This window comes from Thunnus albacares, chromosome 1 (genome assembly GCF_914725855.1).
Source record: "Thunnus albacares chromosome 1, fThuAlb1.1, whole genome shotgun sequence".
Taxonomy (NCBI): domain Eukaryota; kingdom Metazoa; phylum Chordata; class Actinopteri; order Scombriformes; family Scombridae; genus Thunnus; species Thunnus albacares.
The window spans coordinates 36,449,327-36,469,320 of NC_058106.1; the positions used below are offsets into that span (position 1 = coordinate 36,449,327).

The window sequence follows — 19,994 nt, forward strand, 5'->3', positions numbered from 1 at the left end:
ACTATAACTTTCCTCGAATAATAATAATCTATTTTTTTCAGATGACATTAATTACATAACTAATAATGTTTTGAGAGGAAATAAGTGAACATTTTGCTATGCTGGTTGTTTATGACACTGGTCTATTCTTGGGGTCTCCAGGGGCCCCAGTCAGTCGTCCTTGTATGTTAAATATGTTGGTAGGATGAGGGTTGAGTAAATGTGCTTGGTTACTTTCCACCACTGAGAGAGGGAGGCATCAAAACAACTGTGGAGTAAAATAAATAATTAATACAATAATATAGTTGTAGTTAAAAGTTAAAACTTGCTGGTTCTAGTTTGACTCTCCCTGAAACCGACAGAACCGACTGATGGATTCTTTAGGAAGCGTAAAGAGGTTTGTTTATGCAGCACTACTTTTGTGTACATCCGACAATTACAACCACAGACCAAGATAACCATTTTCGACAATTTGTGATAAAGAAAAAGAGGCCATGAAAAGTCGACTACAACGCCCAGTTTTCAATTTCCAGTCTGTATTTACAAGTACTGCTGCTCGTTTGATGTCCCGACGGACGGGAACGGCTGCGTATCTGTTGGATCTACTTTCTCTTGGATGGCAGTGCTGCGCCTTTCTCCCCCTCTCTCCCGTGCTAGGCCGCCATCTTGAATTTTAATGTTAATTTCCAAAAAAAAAAAAAAAAAAAAAAAAAAAAAATGTGTTTCCTGTGATATTTTCGTTTAAGGGTGTCGTGCCAAAATTTGGATTAGTTTTAAGGAGTGGTGTGTTATTTCGTGGCTGTTTGACTCAACCACCCAGTGAGTATTTTGTGTGTTTGTTGTGTTTCTGTTGTCGACTGGAGACATTTAACGAAACCAACGCGTGAAAATGCTTCCAGCTATTTAACTGCTAACGTTAGCTATCATGCTAAATAACAGAGCCGCACCGATACACCGATTATCCGCTGGCTCCGGTAGCTGCCGCAGATCGTTTTCGACAAGGATACAGACACGGAGTCCAACTTTTAATTTGCTTATAAACGACAGATTTACCCCGTTAAACCGGCTAATAATGGCTTCCACATCAAACAACCAGAGCTAGCTTTAGTGTTAGCTGCGGTGCCCCAGCGGTTTGCAGGTAACGTTAGCTTTACTTATCCACTTACTGGGACATGTGTGTGGCCAACTAGCGACTGTCGACGTCGAATATTTGATTCACATATAATCCAACATTAGATATCTCTAATGGGAGGAAAGGTAACTGATTTGTGTGTGTGTTTTAACCGACTGGTGTTCCCAATTGACGGTACTAGCTGACGTTAGCAGCCTGCTGAAGTTAAGTTTGATGCTTGCTGGCACAAACAGAGAAGTAACGTTACGTTAATGTTATGTTAAATTCACTAATGTTGACTTGTACTATTATCACCAGGAGATAACTGTTAACTAACATCGTCTGTTAGCGTTAAGGCGTTTGTTGCATGCTGAACGTTAGTGGAAAAACGTCGAGGCGGCTTGAGATGTGGAGTTTATGTATTTTGGTGTAATATTATAGTTAAATATCACTATCCACATGTGTCACTATGCTGCTGATATTGTGTTTCGGTGTTCGTCTTTATGTTCGGGGTAACCACTGGTGTTTATGTGATTGTGTAACTTAGCCAACATTAACTTGCTCGTCGCAGACTACCGGCGTTTGCTGCAAGCTAACCGCCGCGGCCGAGCATCTCTGTGTCGGTGGAGGAGGACGGGTGGAGAGACTAGTAGCAAACAATAGCAAAGCTAAATTCATAACTATGAAACAATCTCGGCCTCAGCTGTCGGTGTGGCCTTCCGGGTTCCCTCTGCCTCTCCTTATCCCTGTGCTGTGTTGTGTTTTAGTGTGGCTAACGTTAGCTTCTGAGCTGATAATGCGAAGCGTTTTATGCATCGATTACAAATCCGATGATGCTCCTATGCGACGCATTTGGGAACTAATATACTTGTATTATACACATCTAAACATTGTGTGTTGTGTTATGCAGTTATGAATATGAACATGATGCGGTTATATGGAGCATAAATTCACAAAGCAGTATTTTATATGTATGGATGATAGCGCACTTGACAGTAAGCCAGTGTATTATTTGGGGTTACCACTAAACGGCGCTACAGGAACATTTTAAACTTGCTTCCCAAACACTGCTGTGATGTGTATCTTCAGCCTACCACAGTGTAAACCATTGGTTCCCAACCTCTTTGACTTGTGACTTCTTAAAATAAAGCTAAGTCTACCTGGGATCCCTGGTTACACGTTGTATACCAGTTAAACAAAGGAGGATTTATAACTTTTAGAGGCTTGAGGAGATAAAATACAGTGATTCACTATAAGTAAAGCAAAAATTAGTGGAAAGCTTGAAGAAAAAGATCATTTTGTTTGTCAGAAATATGTTTATTTCTGTTGTCCAAATCATCTCGCGACCCCTTAGAGTAAACTGTCATATGACACTTTAGCTTTGGTGGCATTATTTTCAGAACCACTTATACTCATTCTGACTTTTTGTTTGTTAAATTTAAAGATTTACCTTTTTAAATGAGACCAGGGTCATGACTGTACTCAAAAGGGTTGAAGAACAGTAACCCTTATTTTTGGTTCTTTATTTTCGGGCTTGTGCTCAAAAATGGGGTGCTTGGTAAGAGGTTAACCTAGTGAACCCTTTGGGGGGTCCACACCCCCAGGTTGGGAACCACTGCCTTAAGGAACCTCTATTCTATCATTGCATAAATTGACGACCCCTGACGAAGTGACGTATTTTATGGATATTTGATATTATATTCAGTGCAGTGTTAAAGTGTACAGTTAATCGAAATAGTGATGCAATAACTACAGGAAGTTTGTGTAAAACTAGCAATTTGGATGAATTTTGAGCAGATTATTGCCTGTGAATATTTCAGTGCATCAGAGATGAGTTTTCCTTATATTTTCAGGAACTTTTTATACAATTCTCTGTCTGTATTGTTTGTGGTCTTTCTGACAAATTCAGTGTTTTCTTCTCCCTGACGCCTGGCCATTGTTATATGAGCTCTGTGGTTGTTTTAATTTGCATACTTTTTTACTGCAGGATGAGGCTATTTAGCAGAGTGAAGACTCTGTAAATATAGCTTGTGTTCATGTCTTCACTGTGTCTTTATCCTGGTGAGATTTTGCTGAGATATACTGTGTGTGTGTGTGTGTGTGTGTGTGTGTGCATATATATATATGTGTGTGTGTGTGTGTGTGTGTGTGTGTGTGTGTGTGTATATAATATATATATATATATATACATATATTTTTTTTAAGTTTTCCCCCGTGAAGATTTGGCGACCCCTAGTGGGGGTCGGGACACCCAAGTTGGGAATCAGTAGTGTAAACAACAGAAGTCACCACTTGGTAAACTGACTTGATGCTGGTCACATTTTGAACGTCACCAGCCGCTAATAATAGGCTGTAATGGTTGTCCTCTTACTGGGCGAGCTGTGACTGATTGGTACCTCACTTTAGGTAGACTTCAAAACCTTACCTAAGTTGTTTGGCAGAGATGAATCATCTGTATCCAAATGTTGTTTAGATATTCATGCAGATTGGTCACATATTTGAGTTCACTTTGTACATGTGTGGTGCAGTCTCATATCTGTGTTTACAGCTGTTCCTCCAAGACGCAGTTCAGTTTTAAGTGTACACTAGGTGAAGAATTAAGAAAGTTCCTTACTTAGTCATGAGAATAGTTGCATTTTGTGTTCTCTGGTAAATCCTGTTCATTTCATAATTGTCTTATTTTCTTGGTAGTCTTTCAGCAGTTAACATCTCCACCTGCCTGTTATCATCCTGTTTTGTTTTGTATTTTTTGTAACCGAATAACATTTTTTTCGGATGTTCATCTAGTCTAATGGCTACTGTGTTGTTTCTACTCCGCCTCCAGATTTCAAACACTAGACCCCAGTCTTCCCCACTCAAGAGTGTTTCTTCATCTCGGTGACTAAATGCAACTGGACCAGGGGGCTTGTGGGCATGAAGTGGCTGGGCGAATCCAAGAACATGGTATTAAATGGCAGACGACACGGAAACAAGTTGACCAGCGAGCATCCTGTGAGCCAGAGCCAGACTCGCTCTCAGCATTCACAACGAACATCCCTACGGCACAACAAAACCCACCCCAGAAACCGAAGATGTAGCCGCAGTGAGTTAGACGTATTGAAGTTAACAAATGTATAGATCTGTCAGCAGTTGCATACTCTAACGTGTCTGTGTTTGCTTTTTACAGGGTTTAATGCAGCCAGCCTGGAGGCAGAGAGGCGCTATGTGCCCTCCTCAGGAATGACTGCCAAGGAATTGTGTGAGAATGATGATCTGACCACAAGCCTCATCCTGGATCCGTACCTGGGCTTTCAAACTCACAAAATGAACACCAGGTCAGCAGATTTACTACAGCGGAGAGCATTCTTACTGATGTGCACGGATGTCTTCTCCTTGACATTGTTTCATTTTATTTCAGGTTTTCACATTTGTAATCCGTTTTTGTGCCTCCACAGATTTCGACCAATTAAGGGAAGACAAGAGGAGTTGAAGGAGATCATCGAGCGCTTCAAGAAACATGACAACTTGGAGAAAGCTTTCAGAGCTCTGACATCAGGGGACTGTTCCCGAAATCTTTTTCTCCATAAGACGAAATCTCAAGAAAAGCTCTTCAAGCAGCATGTAAAAAAAATATTATCTAAGATATGCTCCGATGTTGTTTTTTTCCCAGCATCACAGTGAATTTAATTATAAGATGACTAACTTTATGTTTTTACAGGTATTTGTGTATCTGCGGATGTTCGCCACTGATAGCGGCTTTGAGATTCTTCCTTGTAATCGCTACTCATCAGAGCAAAATGGAGCTAAAATTGTGGCAACAAAGGAATGGTGAGGACATGATAGATGATAACAACCCCTCCAGTCAATAGTAGTCATTATATGTATGTAACTGCTCTGACTCGGCTGTGTTTGTACTTCTGTGTGATGTCCAACAGTGATGGTTGCGAAGAGCGCTGCAGTGATTGGTCAATAATCGATTAGTTGCCAACTAACGGCAACTATTTTGATAATCGATGAATTGTTGTAGTGGCCATTTTACCATGTTCCAAGTTCCCCCTTCCACTTAATCTGCAAAGTATCTTAGTTTTGACTCGTGTTCCACTTTTCTTGTGATCCATCACCGCCTTCATGTCGTATTCCAAACACACATGTTATAACCCGCCATCTCGATGTACACATTAAACACGTTATACAGGTTACAAGTTGTACATGACTATACACATGCACAATGAAACTACCTCACAGCACAATCCACTCTTGCAAACAGTAAAAATTTGTTCTTGCATTTTAGCACCCAAGAACACAAAAATATCAAGTATTTGCACCTACAATCCTCCTCAAAATATACTTGAACTGTACATATACTGTGATTTAACTGTTGCATGAATTTTAAATAATGTAAAATAGAAACAATTTATTAAATATCAGTATGTACCTAAGTGGCGCTCTCAATTGTTTTGTGGTTCCAGCTTCTCAAATGTGGATATTTTCTGGTTTCTTAAGTCTTAAATGACAGTAAACTGAACGTCTTTGGGTTATGCACTGTTGGTTGGGATGTAAGAAGATATTTGAGGACATCATCTTGGGGTTTGGAAAACAGTGATCACCATTTTTCACCAATTTTGGACATTTTATGGACCAAACAAATAATCAATTCAGAAAATAGTTGCAGCCCTAGTTGTGATGCCCATATATTAAGCCTACACGTATACAGGCCTGTATGTGTAAAAGCACATTAACACAAGGTAAAGCAGTCAGCTGCTGTAGTCTGTAACACACTTTTGTGCCTTGTATTGTTTTACAGGAAAAGGAACGACAAGATCGAGTACTTGGTGGGTTGCATTGCTGAGCTTTCAGAGAGTGAGGAGAACATGTTGCTCCGACACGGGGAGAATGACTTCAGCGTCATGTATTCCACCCGCAAGAACTGTGCGCAGCTCTGGCTGGGGCCAGCTGCATTCATCAATCATGGTATTAGCCCTGATCACTAGTGATTGGGTTTCATTAGCACTGTAACAACATATTAAAATGACTTTTCTAGTGAAAAAATACATAATTCTTGTTTTTATCTTCATTAGTCCAATATTCGTGATATGGATAGTAATTTGATTGTTTATTTCGTCCCCTCTTTTCTCTCAGATTGTCGACCAAACTGCAAGGTAGTTTACTTTTTTTGTAGGTTTTTATGTAGAAAGCAAGAACTATTGATCAATTATTGCTGAATGTGGAAGCTCGGATAATAAACACATCTTTATTTGTTTTTGTTTAGTTTGTATCGACGGGGCGGGACACGGCCTGTGTGAAGGTTTTGAGGGACATTGAACCAGGAGAGGAAATCTCATGTTACTATGGAGATGGCTTTTTTGGGGAAAACAATGAATTTTGTGAATGCTATACATGTGAACGGTAGGTAATATTTTAATTACACTACAGTGTGGCAGTACACTACTGGAACAGCTAATGTAACCATATCAGTGTGGTGCCATTAGTTTAGACAATATAACAGATTCGTTTATTTCATAAAATGTAAAGACTTCATCAAAATATGGCTTTTTTTGCTGATTCTAATTTCTTTACTGAAGTTTTTTGTGACGTCTTACAGAGTCAAAATCAAATTTGTATGGTTTCTCAAGTAGAATCAGTAGTTTGTTAAAATCTTTGTTCTCTAATCACAATATTGTTAAGGTTTTAATTGTTTTGTTGTTGTGCAGACGAGGTACTGGTGCTTTCAAATCCAAAGCTGGACTGCCAGTGGAAGTGCCAGTGATCAACAGCAAGTACGGGTTGCGGGAGACAGACAAGCGTCTGAACAGGCTGAAGAAGTTAGGGGAAGGAAACAGGAGCTCAGATAGTCACTCTGTAGGCTCCCACACCGACGTAGACTCTCAGGAAATGCCAAAAACACATCAATGTAAGAGTCCCCCCAAAACTTTCATCTTTGTCTTCGTGCTGTTGCCATAGCTACAGTAACGGTTTAGATCCCAAACTCAAGAATGGGAACAGAGAAGAATTTCCATGTGGCAGTAAAGGCAGCCTGCCATATCTGTATTGATTAAGTACATACATTAGAGCTGAACAATTTATAGATTTAATACTGTTAAGTACTGAATGATTAATGTCTCTGTAATCATATGCAACGATGTTGTATGTAAATATCTCCTGATTGCACCATTACTCATTCTCATATATTATTAATTTTGAGGCATTCAGTGGAAAATGTCACATTTCATTTTGTAAATATCACCTTGCCAAAGTACAATGAGTTCAGTTTTTCTGAAAATGTGATAAATAAGTAACATGCAACATTTGATCTTTTCCCTTTAGCTGCCAGAAAAAGAACGTCATCATCTGGCCTGAAGTATAAAAACAGGACTCAAACCAGACAGACTTTGTCAAGAGCCCTTACTACCTCATGTTCAAAACAAGGTCGTGTAAACAATAACAGGGTACCAAAGAGACTAAAATCCCAATCCAAGCCTTCACTAAGTAAAGTCCAGTTGCGGAGTCGCAGGAGGGGTGCAGAGCCCAAGGCGTTGTCCAAGGGAGAGACTTGCCAGCTGGGTCTCAGGGACTCAAAGGTGTCGCTGTGTAAAGGTGTCACCGTCAAGAAGGAGAAGGATGGACAGGAGCTGGTGCAGCAGACACTAGGCCAGCGGGGCTGCCTGACTCGTCATGCTGCCAAGGAAAATGGCAATCTACCAGTTGTGCAGAGCAGTGAGGGTAGTCAGTCTTCAACGTACAGAACTCGCAGGTCCACAAGGACCCTTGTAAAAGCCCAGGAAACGGCAGCTGGTGTTAAGCTGGAGCCCAGTGCTATGGACGGCTTGAGCCCGGTCCCTGGCGGCGTGGTCATTAAAACAGAGCCTGCCGACATGGAGGAGTATCTCCGCCATGGGATAGGCCTGGAGCAGCCGGCGTTAGACACCGGCTATTCCAGAAGAGGCTCGTGCAACAGACGGAAACGGCTGACACGGCTCAGGACTGAGCGGACAATTAAATGTGAGGACTCATATAGTGAGCCGTTCATGCCGGTGGCTACTGGCCACACCACTAACTTCCCAGACTGTGGTAACGTGCTGTTGAGCTTCTCCGACCGACACAGGGACTACAATGGGGTTGCCAATGGCAGCAAGTCCCTCCGCAGGGACAAGGGTAAGAGTGGCTGCCGGTCACAGGACAAGGGGAAGAAGAAGCGTCAGATCACACGCTACGACGCTCAGCTGATCCTGGAGAACAACACGGGAATCCCCAAACTGACGCTCCGCCGGCGGAGGGACAGCAGCAGTAGCAAGACCAATGACCCCAGCGACGCCATTGGCTCCTCCAACCTTTCTGCCTCTACGGTCAACTCGGCCTCTTCCAGCAAGATTAGCATCAAGTTCAGCAAGGACCACGATAAGGACAAAGGCAGCTCATATATAGCCAAACTGAATAACGGCTTTCCGCCTGTGGTCCACAGTAACTCCACCAAGCTGAAGATCCAGCTGAAGAGGGAGGACGATGCACGGAGAATATCCCAGACAAAAGCGGACCAGATGCCCTATAACGGGGATATGGGTCAGAGTCTGGAGGCCAGGAATGGTGGACATCGGACCCAAAAGGTCATGGCAGATCCTTCATCTGAAGAGGACAATGACGAGGAAGGGGAGGATGACGACGATGACTACTTCGACAATGAGTTTGAAGACGATTTCATTCCACTTCCTCCAGCAAAGCGCCTCCGACTCATTGTGGGTAAAGACTCCATAGACATCGATATCTCCTCCAGCTCCAGGAGGAGAGAGGATCAGTCTCTGAGGCTCAATGCATAAGCTGTGGAGCTCATCACTCCCACCTTTCCCTGTAAATAAAGATGACTCGCTAATCAACTGTTGTGTTGATGTAAAAGAAGTACAGTAATTTAAAAACAAAAAAAATTGCTGAAAAATTAAGAATCTGAAGAATCTGGCCGGATCCTAGGTGAAAAATGAGAATTTGTTTTAAGTTCAACTATTCCTTTAAGTGAATGCACTTGTTATATTCATAATGGACATGGATATTGTAGAAAGTGTACAGTATGGTGTCTATCCCCTCTGTCTCATAGGCAGGTTTTTATTGAACCTTTTTGATTTTTATTTTATTTTTTTCTGTCTCATGGTTTGTAATTTTTGTGTGGCAAACCATACTGAATGTACAGTATGGTGCAGATGGTCCAGAGGCATTATAAGATCAGTCAGTCAGTTCATTTGGTTTTCAGGTGCCATGTTGTCATTATCCCAGTAGTTTTCCTGAACCACTTGAATTTTCAATAATTCATCTATTATCGACATTATTTACTGTGTAAGTTTATCATGTGTCTCTTGACAGTCAATGAAAGTTAAAGCAAATCTGTGCTGTTATGAAATTTATTCCCATGTGAGCGTCATAGAAAGAGTTGCACAATTTGTTTCCAATGAATCAGCTCACTGCAGTTCATTCAGAGTGCTGTAAATAAACGTGTTCATTAAACTGCAGAATCCCAAGAAATAAAAGCACACAATGTTTTATAGTCAGTTGAGTACAGTCAAAATGGACCAGTGTTTCCTTTTGGAGCTGCTGTATAATGGTAACATGGCACACATGATATTCCAACCCTTTTAAACAAATAAGGAGGTAAATCAAACTAAATTCATGAGTAAAGGCTACCTATATACTTTTCAACCTGTAATTTTGAAAAGTAATGTACAGAAAGACTGGCTTATGTCCCCCAGCAGAACTTGACATGACATTTGTTTTCTCTCCTGTCCAGTCTCAATTCTTATTTACCTAATCTGATTTTTTTTTTTTTTTTTTGCAAGCAAGTTAACTGATGTCCATCAACACGAGAGTTTGGGGAGGAAATCACACATTGTCTGAAATGTACTTACTAGCTTAGAATCATGTATTCTCTTCTCTGTGGTGCTATTTTATTTCCTGACCATCTGTCTGAATTTCTGTCCTGTGTAACTCTTTAATTGTTATTGATTGTGGCAGCATTAACTTCAACAGGCCCAAATTCTGTAGAAATACACATTATACATCACTTGTTATCTGTAGCCTACATATGTTTCCTTTTTCTTATCAGTTTGTATTTTCTTAAAGGACTAGTGTGTAAGATTTAGTGGCATCTAGCAGAACGGACTCGGCAGAAATGGAAAGATAATACTCACAAACACAGACGGGTGGCAAATTAAAGGAAAAACCCAACATAAAGTGTTTTAGTCAAGTGTTGGGCCACCATGAGGGATGAACGCCATTCTTCCAAAAGATATTCCCTCATTTGGTGTTTTGATGATGGTGGTTCACATAGGTGTGCAGTTGAGTTGAGATCTGGTGACTATGAAGGCCGTAGCATATGATTTATGTCATTTTCATACTCATCCAACCCTTCAGTGACCCCTCGTGTCCTGTGAATTGGGGCATTGTCATCCTGGAAGAGACCACTCCCATCAGGATAGAAATGTTTCATCAATAAGTTAAAGGTAATCGCTCAGAACAACTTTGTATTAATTTGCAGTGACCCTTCCCTCTAAGGGGACAAATGGACCCAAACCATGCCAGCAAAATGCCCCCCCACAGCATAACAGAGTCACCAAACCCCCTCACTGTAGGGGTCAAGCATTCAGACATGGACTGGTTTTTTTTCTTTTAATTTGTCACCCGTCTGTATGGTTTAATTAGTGTATAATCACCTGAAAATAAGAATTGTGTACCTTTAGAATGAGCCCTTCATATCTACATAGGGAACAGATCCTCTTCTACAGAGGCCGCCATGTTTTTACAGTAGCCCAGAAGGGACAAACCAAACACCGGCTCTAGAGAGGGCCTTTCGTGTTTTTCGCGGCCACCATAGATTCTCCTACACGCTTGGAAGGGCAGGTTGAGGGGAGGGGTATTCAGGTGGTTGCTAACCTCACTGCTAAATGCCACTAAATCTTACACACTGGTCCTTTAAAGCTGGAGCGCGGGACTTTTGTCTCCCCCTTCTGGCAGTGAGAGTAATAACAACACTGTCAACACGTGTTTATGTCACAGGCTCCGCCGTAGCCTACTCCGTCACTACTGTCGTGGCTGTAAAATGGTGGATAAATTGTTTTGAGCGTCACACAACTGCCGCGAAACGACTCATTTCACCATCAGAATCTGATCCGTTCGGTCCGATAATATTTGGAAAGTCTAGAAAAGTCGCACGATTAAATTATGTTATCCCCGTTCAAGTTAGCAGAGGGCTAACCGGAAGTTAGCGTCTCGGCCGGCGGAAGTCTCCGGTGCACAGGCTCGGCCGCTAGAGCATGCTTAGTATGCACTCATCCGGCCAGCGCGGGAATGTCAAACCCGACACCAGATTAAGAACTCTATACGGTGAAACCCAGAGAGATTTATCTGGTGGTGATTGGCTCAATCAGCATTGTTGTGAACTTGTTTGGCTTGAATGTAACAAACGTTCATTTATATGTAAAAGTCCCGCACTGCAGGTTTAGGAGGAGCAGATATGCTTACAGGCGTTTTAGTATGCAAAATTGTAAAAACTACTGTATTCAACAGCATTAGGTGCCTTAACAAAGAGCTTTTTGACACATTTAGACCAAATTTGTGACTCGACTAATCAATGAAGAGTGAAAATGCTAAGACATCTGCTTCCCCCTTTGAAATATGGAAACACTTCTCAGAGTTCACTGTCAGTCCTTCTGTATATTATTTTTGTTGTGTGGAAGTAAATGAACTGCCCAATCGATTAAGGGATCAACTGAGATGAATGTTAACCCACTTTTCTTGTGTTTAATATGTACTGTTCATATCACCAGCAGCTAATCACCGTTCTGAACCTGGCTCAGTCTGTCCTTCCCCTTCGTCGGACGTCTCCATCCTACACTGTAAACTGTTCCAGGTGTACCGTCTGTGTGGTCTTTGTCCAATAGACAGCTGTCAAGATTTCCAATTGATTTAAAAAAACAACAAAAAAAAAACACAAAAAAAAAGCAAAAAAAAAGCAAAACAAATGTGAATAGTTTGCGGACATTTTAGCGTGTTGCGTGGGTAGTGGGAAACATGTAAAGAGAATTAAAAATGGGCAGTGCATATATTGTCCAATATGTAAATCATGTGAACACATCTTGTACTTATTTAACAGTTTTGAATACTTGAAAACTATATAAAGTTTCTTTGTGACTCTTGTTTCCTGAGCGTGTTTTGACATCTGCTGGATGTTGATGTCAAAGTGATATTTGTTATGTTTTCATTTATATCTTCATCACAGTGCAAACATGTCTGTCATTGAAGAAGTGGCCACATCTTACTGATAAAGTTAGGTTGTAGTCTATATATTTCTTATTTTCAGCAAATCCCATGAAAAGACAGAAAACCAACAATGTGTTGGCCGTCCATCAATCATTTTAAGACTTCCCTACTCTGTATCTCTCAACCCCAAGCCCATTGGTTCCTACTTAAAGATATCTCATAAATAAGCTAGTCGCTGTAGTTTTTAGCAAACGTTGCTCAAACAGGAAGAAATAGTGCATTTGTTGGGGACTATTTTCAGCGGCGGATGAATCCACACTTAGTGCTCCAGTGAGTATTTCTGGCAGCTGTGTGGGATTGAGTCAAAATAAACTACAGTTTATGTTCATGGTGATGAAGGAACACGTCACCCGGTGCAACAGTGTGACTCATTGATGTGTTTTTAATAGTTTTTGGACAAAAAGCAGGTTTACAGCACAGAGGAATAAAATATATCAGACTTTGGATACACACACAATACTTGTTAATAGAGCAGTTAATCGTTGGTTTTGGTCTTTTCATTGTATTTGTTTACAATAAGAAAATTATAGACTATCACCGTATGTATCCTCAAAATTCAATTTGTTAGAAAAAGACAGCAGAAAAGTATATGAAGGTATATATGAGAATGCTAAAACAGATGTTCAGTAAGTATGATGTTCACCATCTTGTAGCAGAAACACTTTAAAATTGACCGTAGTTTAATATGAATCAGCAGATTTATGATTAAATAGTCCATATATGGAGACAGCATTACTATTCATGATTATTATGTTTTATTTTTTTCCACATACTTGAGTTACATCATTACATTATCATTTTTTTTCACATATTTTTCCTCAACAAAATGTATTTTATTTATATTTATTTCATTATTTTTATTTAAAATCCAGAAGTGCTGATAATATATTCAATGTTACAGTATTAAGGTATTTCTAAAATAAAATATAATAGAAATATATAATTCTTGAAATGAATGAGAAATATTCAACCGTTTTTTATTAAGAAAATTAAGAAATGGAAATTTTTCTTTAAAAATGTATGTAACAAGAAAAGATAAAAGGAAGAAATTTGTTTTCAGGGGGTTTTAAAAATATATTTCTATAATGTTTTTCAGGAACTAGTTAATTAATAAGAATGAAACAATAATAAAAAAGCAACATAATTGAAAGTGTGCATCTCAATCAAGAAAAGAGAACAAAGTTCGGAAACCAGAAAGTTAGTTTTTGAATTTGAAACACAATAAAACAAGACAATCATACAACCACATGTGATCATATTGTAGCAATCTAACTTTTGACCCTGTTGTTGTCAGCCAATCAGGAGCGTCCTTTCAAAGCTTCATCCAATCAGATTCGACGGAGCGCTATTTGAAAGCTGCTCGGCTCACTGTTGTTTACCTGCAGAAATCGGTGTTCACGGATCTGGTCAGTAAATCGAGCTGGTTGGTGCTAAAATAAATAGTTTCTTTGAGTCACAGTTTGGCCTCGTTGCCGACGTTAAACATGTCGTCTGTTGAAGCTCGTGCTGTGGTGAGTAAATGAATTTATTCAGCTGTTTTTTCTGTGTTCTTAGTGAAGCCGCCGCTATTAGCTTCGTCGGCTAACACCGTTAGCCAACACCATCTGTTGTCTGGCTTAGCTTGGAGTTAACTTGGTCATTTGTGCTTTTTATGCAGCTATCAAAGGCAGCTCTTTGTCAGGCGGCTTTCTCTAGCTTCTTAAGTTTTTGAATTGAATGTCCTTCTCTTTTCAGCGGCTCCCAGCCGGAAACAACCCGGTAAAGATGGGTAAAACCACCGCAGCAGGTCCGAGGAGAGCTGCTCTTGGAGAGATTACTAACTTCACTGCAGCAGCAGTCAACAACACAAAGGTAACATTATAAAAGAGAAACAGTTTGGTTCACTAATAGGTCTCCATATTTTATGCCCCTTAAAGGACAGGTTCACAATTCATCAAGTCTCTTAAAACAGTCAGGAGCCCAAATGAACATTGAAACCTGTTTTTCTTGCTGTAATCATTCCCCATGTTCATACTGACCATTAGAAATGAGTCAAATCAAGTAGATATCTTTCAGTGTTACAGTCTTTTTGTTACTGTACTTCTGCCGCAGCTCAACAAGGAAACACTGTCCGAGGAAACAAAGAGGGAATTTGATGCTAAAAAGACTGTAAATGTGTCAGATATCCACTTGATATGACTAACTCAGACTGCTGAAGCGTCATATGCGTCACATCTTTTTAAATGCATTTTAGCACTAAATGACTCTGTGGACACTGGATTTTGACCTCCATCACTTACATTGAAAGCACATTTGACGGGGATCTTTTTAACAGCCAGTATGACCAGGAGGAATGATTACAGCGAGGAAAACCTTTTACTGTCTATGTGGACATGTGACCTCAATCTTGAGCGCTGAACAGCTGTTTATTTTCAAGTCTAACAAGGCTTATGTACCCAATTATATCGCTATTTACTTGTCAGCCATCATGTATAATCAGCAGATGTTCAGGTCAACTTATTTATATAGTCCAATATCACAAATTTGCCTCAGGGGGTTTTACAATCTGTACAGCAACATAACATCCTTAGATGTTGCTGTTGATTTATATCAGTTGGCTTAAGACATTGTTTTCATCTGTGATTCCATGGCAGGTTGCAATCAAAACCTACAGTGACAGAACAAGAGATATACAAATTATACACAACAAAAATCTAACACAGACATAATCTAGCAAAGTGTATCTCAGGCAAAAAATTTATGTACAAGGCAAACTCAGTCAAATTCAGTGTCTGGACAGAGTCGGGTTGTTTTTAGCCAACTTTTCATTTTTGCTTGCAAGCTACTGTGAATGCTGACTGCACAAACGATCAACTTGTTTCCACAGAAGAAGGGAGCAGCCAAAGAATCAGCCAAACCATCTTGTGCCCAAAAAGCAAAACCGTCCCAGCCGGTGCATCCAGTAGTCCGGGTCGAAGTGCCCGCGGATCCTCTCCCTCCGGTTTCAGAGGAGTCAGCTGACGTGTCGATGAAGGAGGATGAACTGTGTCAGGCTTTCTCTGAGGCGCTGCTCACCGTGCAGGACGTAGACGAGCAGGACGCTGACATGCCGCAGCTCTGCTCAGAATATGTCAAAGATATTTATAACTATCTACGTGTCCTGGAGGTAATTTATCCCCCCACTCAGCCAAACTCTCTGCTTTCTCGTGTAGTTGTTACAACCTCGTCTGTCTCTGCAGGTGCAGCAGGCTGTACGCGCCAACTACATGCAGGGTTATGAAATCACTGAACGCATGCGAGCTCTTCTGATCGACTGGATGGTCCAGGTTCACTCCAGGTTCCAGCTGCTGCAGGAGACTCTGTACCTGACAGTTGCCATCCTGGATCGTTTTCTGCAGGTAAAAACCGCCTGAATCGTGTTTTTGTGTTCATGTTTTCTTTGTGAGCCGTGTTAAAAACCTTCCTGCTGCGCTGCAGGTCCAGCCGGTCTCTCGTAGAAAGCTGCAGCTCGTCGGTGTGACTGCCATGCTTGTGGCCTGCAAGTACGAGGAGATGTATGCTCCAGAGGTCGGAGACTTCGCCTACATCACAGACAACGCGTTTACAAAGTCTCAGATTCTGGAGATGGAGCAGCTGGTTCTGAGGAGCCTCAACTTTCAGCTGGGACGTCCTCTCCCGTTACACTTCCTCAGACGGGCTTCCAAAGTGGCTAATGTGAGTTTTTTGCATGAACGAGATGTAAGGATAAACTATTTCTTCATGTTTAGACTAGATTTATCAAGATTGTAGCAACTGTGTGAAAAGTTGGAACCGTCAGTAAACTGCAATAAGCACCAATCACCTTTCTATCTGAACAGTTCATTAGTTTTTCCTTCACAATATTAAACTGATCTGCCAACAATATGCACTCAAATTTCCATAACTAGTCTTTCAATGAAGAGTTTGCACACAACTCATTTGACCACACAAACAATGCTCCTTCTAATAAAAATTCATACTAAGTCAGATCTGCAGTCCACATTCATTGGCCACTCTACAATAGTTGGAAAGTTGTACTGAAATTTTATTTGCTTGGACTGATAATTGTATCCCTGACTCTCTTTTTACTGCACATTAATGCATACACACACAAGTATATGGGACAGTTGAATGTTTTTGTAATGTCCTGGATGTTTGTCTCAGTCTGATGTAGAGAGACACACGCTGGCCAAGTATCTGATGGAGTTGACCCTCATCGACTACGACATGGTGCACTATCGTCCCTCTGAGATCGCCGCCGCTTCCTTGTGCCTCTCTCAACGGCTGCTGGAAGGGCTGCCGTGGGTGAGTTTGTTGGAATTGAGGCAACCAGTTTAATATATGAAGTTTCCTTAACTGCTTTTTAAACTGGTCTGTGCTTTCTTGTCAGTCTCCTACACAGCAGCACTACTCCACTTACGACGAGGCCCACCTGAAGCCGATCATGCAGCACATCGCCAAAAACGTTGTGATCGTAAACGAGGGGAAAACAAAGTTCCAGGTGAGTCATCTGACAAAAAGCACAATATCTAATGTAAATGTGTGAAGCACAAGTTAAATAAATCTGTTTCTCTGCAGGCTGTCAAGAACAAGTACTCCAGCAGCAGGCTGATGAAAATCAGCCTCATTCCTCAACTGAAGTCTGCGATCATCCAGAACATGGCGGCTGCTCTACTCAACAATGCTTGAGACAACTTTTTTCATCAGTGGACATTTCACTTGCACTTTATTTTAGAGTTTTTAGATTTACAACCTGTGGAGAAACTTCACTAGTTTTTAATAAATGTTTTTATAATTTTTGATCCAAGCTTGTAGTTTGTTCAAAAATTTGGGCACTAATCAGTTCTGCTTTTTGCCAAAAATTGTGGTACGTGTGATTTTCACTCTTCTGCACCATGGTGTCTTGCAGCCTATCAATCAGTCTGAGTTTCCTGCTGATAATGAAAATTACAATTTTAAAATCGGTGGTTTCTAACAGCAGCTTGGCTGGACCTTAATGGACTTAATAAATAGTCTGAAGGTTTTCCACCGAGTTCAAATACTTTCTACCTCAGTGGGTGACGCAAGTGCCTTTTATTTGTGTTTTGGGTTTTTTCCCGTAATGGATGTTTTGTTTTCTGACTGAAAGATGCATGGTCATTGTATAAACACTTGGACACAAATGTTATCATGCCATAGATGTAAGCGGAGCTGCATCTTTTGTACTTGTGTGTTTCTGATGTTTGTGCCGTCACACATGCAGCTTGTGGCAAACATGGGTTTTTTGTTTTTTAAAAAAACAAAACTGAATAAATTGCTTTAGCTTGGCTTGTAAATGTTGTTGGATCTTGTTGACATGTGACAGCTGTGTTTACTGAATATAAACATATTTGATCAGCCTAATTTTTAACAGCAATATATTAATCTGTATAAAGTACTTTGAAATTCCTACATTACAATCTGTCTGGGCTGCATTTTAACATACAACTGCAAAATTACATCTACTTTGGTACAATCTGGGAAAATACAGTTACATACTGAATCATGAAAACTTGCAAAAGCAATTACATTAAATTGAAATATACCTTAAACTGTTACCAGGAAATCTACAGTGTCTGTACAAGAGTCCACAGTAGGAATGGAACAGTGTAGTCATGATTACAGGTGATAAATGTCTCATCACCTGCATCTATATATACTCCAATAACTTTGAGCCTTGAGGGAAGTGACATCAGGTGTGAGGAAAACCTCTGATGTACAGACTGTGAACACAGTCTGGCCACAAACCAGCCAACCAAGAGAAGACCAGCTGACTTTGCAAGATGTTGAGACGGAGCTTTGCTTGCTCCCTGAATGCACCGATTATACCGACCTGAGAAAACACTCAAACCGATCATCATATGTCCAGCAGACTGGAGGAATTTCCCCATATTTTTTTAGAGAAATTGGCAAAATGTGTTTTTGCATATTGCAACTGGAGCCTGTTTCAACAAACCAAGATTAGTGGGTTAGCTGGCTGTCTGTGGGCTTAAAGGATGGGTTTATCGTTTATAAAAGTTTGCCCTAAACCAACAGGAGCCCAAATGAACATTAAAATATGTTGTTCTTGCTATAATCATTCCTCCTGTTCGTACTGACCATTACAAATGAGTCAAATCAACTAGATATCTTTCAACGTTAGTCTTTTTAGTACCAAAGTTCCTCTTTTTGTTACTATACTTCCACCGCAGCTCAACAGGGAAACACTGTCCGAGGAAACACAAAGAGGGAATCTGATGCTAAAAAGACTGTAAATGTGTCAGATATCCACTTGATGTGACTAACTCAGACTGCTGAAGCTTCATATAAGATTCTCATCAACTTTTTAATGCATTTTTGCACAGATGGAGTGGATTTTTGTCCCCCGTCACTTCCATTATAAGTGCATTATGAAGGGATCTAGGAGGAAAGATTACAGCAAGAAAAACATGTTTCAATCAATCAATCAATTCTATTTAAAGTGCAGAATCACCATGCAGCATGGTCCCAATACACTTTAAATTAGAGAGAATACATAGGACAAAACATACAGCAAGAAATTAAAATAATAAACCACATTAAAAACATCAATATTAAAGGGATGTTAAAAGGTGATGCTGTAATGAAGTGATGCAGGTTTTCAGTCTTGATTTATAATGGAAGACCATTCCAGAGATAAAGGGCACAGTAGGCAACGTTTCAGTATTCATTTGGGCACCTGACTATTGATTTAAGACAAGACTTGAAAAATTGTGTGTCCTTTAAATTTGTAATGGTGTATTTTTCAAGTCAAGTCAGTTTTATTGGCTATATTATTTTTTTTTAACAGAAGTTATCTCAGGGCATTTTTCACATAGAGCAGGTCTAGACCGTACTCTTTAATTTACAGAGACCCAGCATTCACTCATGAGCAGCACTTGGCAACAGCAGCAAGGAAAACTTTTAACAGGAAGAAACCTCAAGCAGAACCGGACTCTAGGTGGGTTTAGGTCCATCTGTCTTGACTGGTTGGGTTGAGAGAGAAAGATGGAGAAGCACAGTAACAGCAATAACAACAATAATATGACTAATAATAATAATAGCAGGCGTGGGCGCCAGGCAGGAACACGGCAGCACAAGGTCTGCAACTACGACCCACTGAAGCCTGCAAAGTCTGTCACCCTGTGAGACGAGAAAACACAAAAACTCCGGGGAAGAAGCAGAGTCAGTGACATGCATTAATACATGAATGCGTACAGATGGAGAGGAGGAGGAGAGAGGAGCTCAGTGCATCATGGGAAGTCCCCTGGCAGTCTAGGCCTATAGCAGCATAACTAAGGGCTGGTCCAAGGTGAGTCTGGCTGGCCCTAATTATAAGCTTTATCAAAAAGGGAAGTTTTAAGCCTACTCTTAGACATAGAGAGGGTGTCTGCCCCCCAGACTGAATCTGGTAGATGGTTCCACAGGAGAGGAGCCTGATAGCTGAAGGCTCCCGTTCTACTTTTGGAGACTCTGGAGAGTTTTATTGGTACTTTTTCCTCAATAAAGGATCAGAACACTTTTTCCACCACTGTGTAACCCTGATAACCGTCGCTTGTGACGTTGCTCTTTGTGTGTTTGAAGAAGAAAAATCAGGCCACTAGGATACGACGTAACC

At 40.6% G+C, this 19,994-nt stretch overlaps 2 protein-coding genes across 6 annotated transcripts; both read left to right on the plus strand.

Annotated features, from left to right (window-relative positions):
* Positions 1–665: 665 nt before the first annotated feature.
* Positions 666–9,928, plus strand: kmt5b (lysine methyltransferase 5B). 4 transcript variants are annotated; one of them, XM_044357216.1, is made up of 10 exons: positions 670–798; positions 3,915–4,172; positions 4,257–4,404; positions 4,525–4,690; positions 4,788–4,897; positions 5,874–6,040; positions 6,209–6,228; positions 6,339–6,475; positions 6,781–6,980; positions 7,394–9,928. In XM_044357216.1, exons 2-10 carry the CDS (start codon positions 4,004–4,006, stop codon positions 8,878–8,880), a joined length of 2,604 nt encoding a protein of 867 aa, XP_044213151.1. In that variant the 5' UTR covers positions 670–798; positions 3,915–4,003; the 3' UTR covers positions 8,881–9,928. The 4 variants fall into 4 exon arrangements, with proteins under 4 accessions (XP_044213127.1, XP_044213151.1, XP_044213136.1 ...); XM_044357192.1 differs by having other exon boundaries at positions 666–798; positions 4,257–4,690; XM_044357201.1 differs by lacking the exon at positions 670–798 and adding an exon at positions 826–1,117 and having other exon boundaries at positions 4,257–4,690.
* A 3,794-nt stretch (positions 9,929–13,722) lies between these two features.
* Positions 13,723–17,163, plus strand: LOC122986121 (G2/mitotic-specific cyclin-B2-like). 2 transcript variants are annotated; one of them, XM_044357226.1, is made up of 8 exons: positions 13,723–13,875; positions 14,099–14,215; positions 15,231–15,509; positions 15,583–15,741; positions 15,821–16,057; positions 16,526–16,666; positions 16,752–16,862; positions 16,940–17,163. In XM_044357226.1, exons 1-8 carry the CDS (start codon positions 13,849–13,851, stop codon positions 17,048–17,050), a joined length of 1,182 nt encoding a protein of 393 aa, XP_044213161.1. In that variant the 5' UTR covers positions 13,723–13,848; the 3' UTR covers positions 17,051–17,163. The 2 variants fall into 2 exon arrangements, with proteins under 2 accessions (XP_044213161.1, XP_044213170.1); XM_044357235.1 differs by having other exon boundaries at positions 15,234–15,509.
* Positions 17,164–19,994: the final 2,831 nt, after the last annotated feature.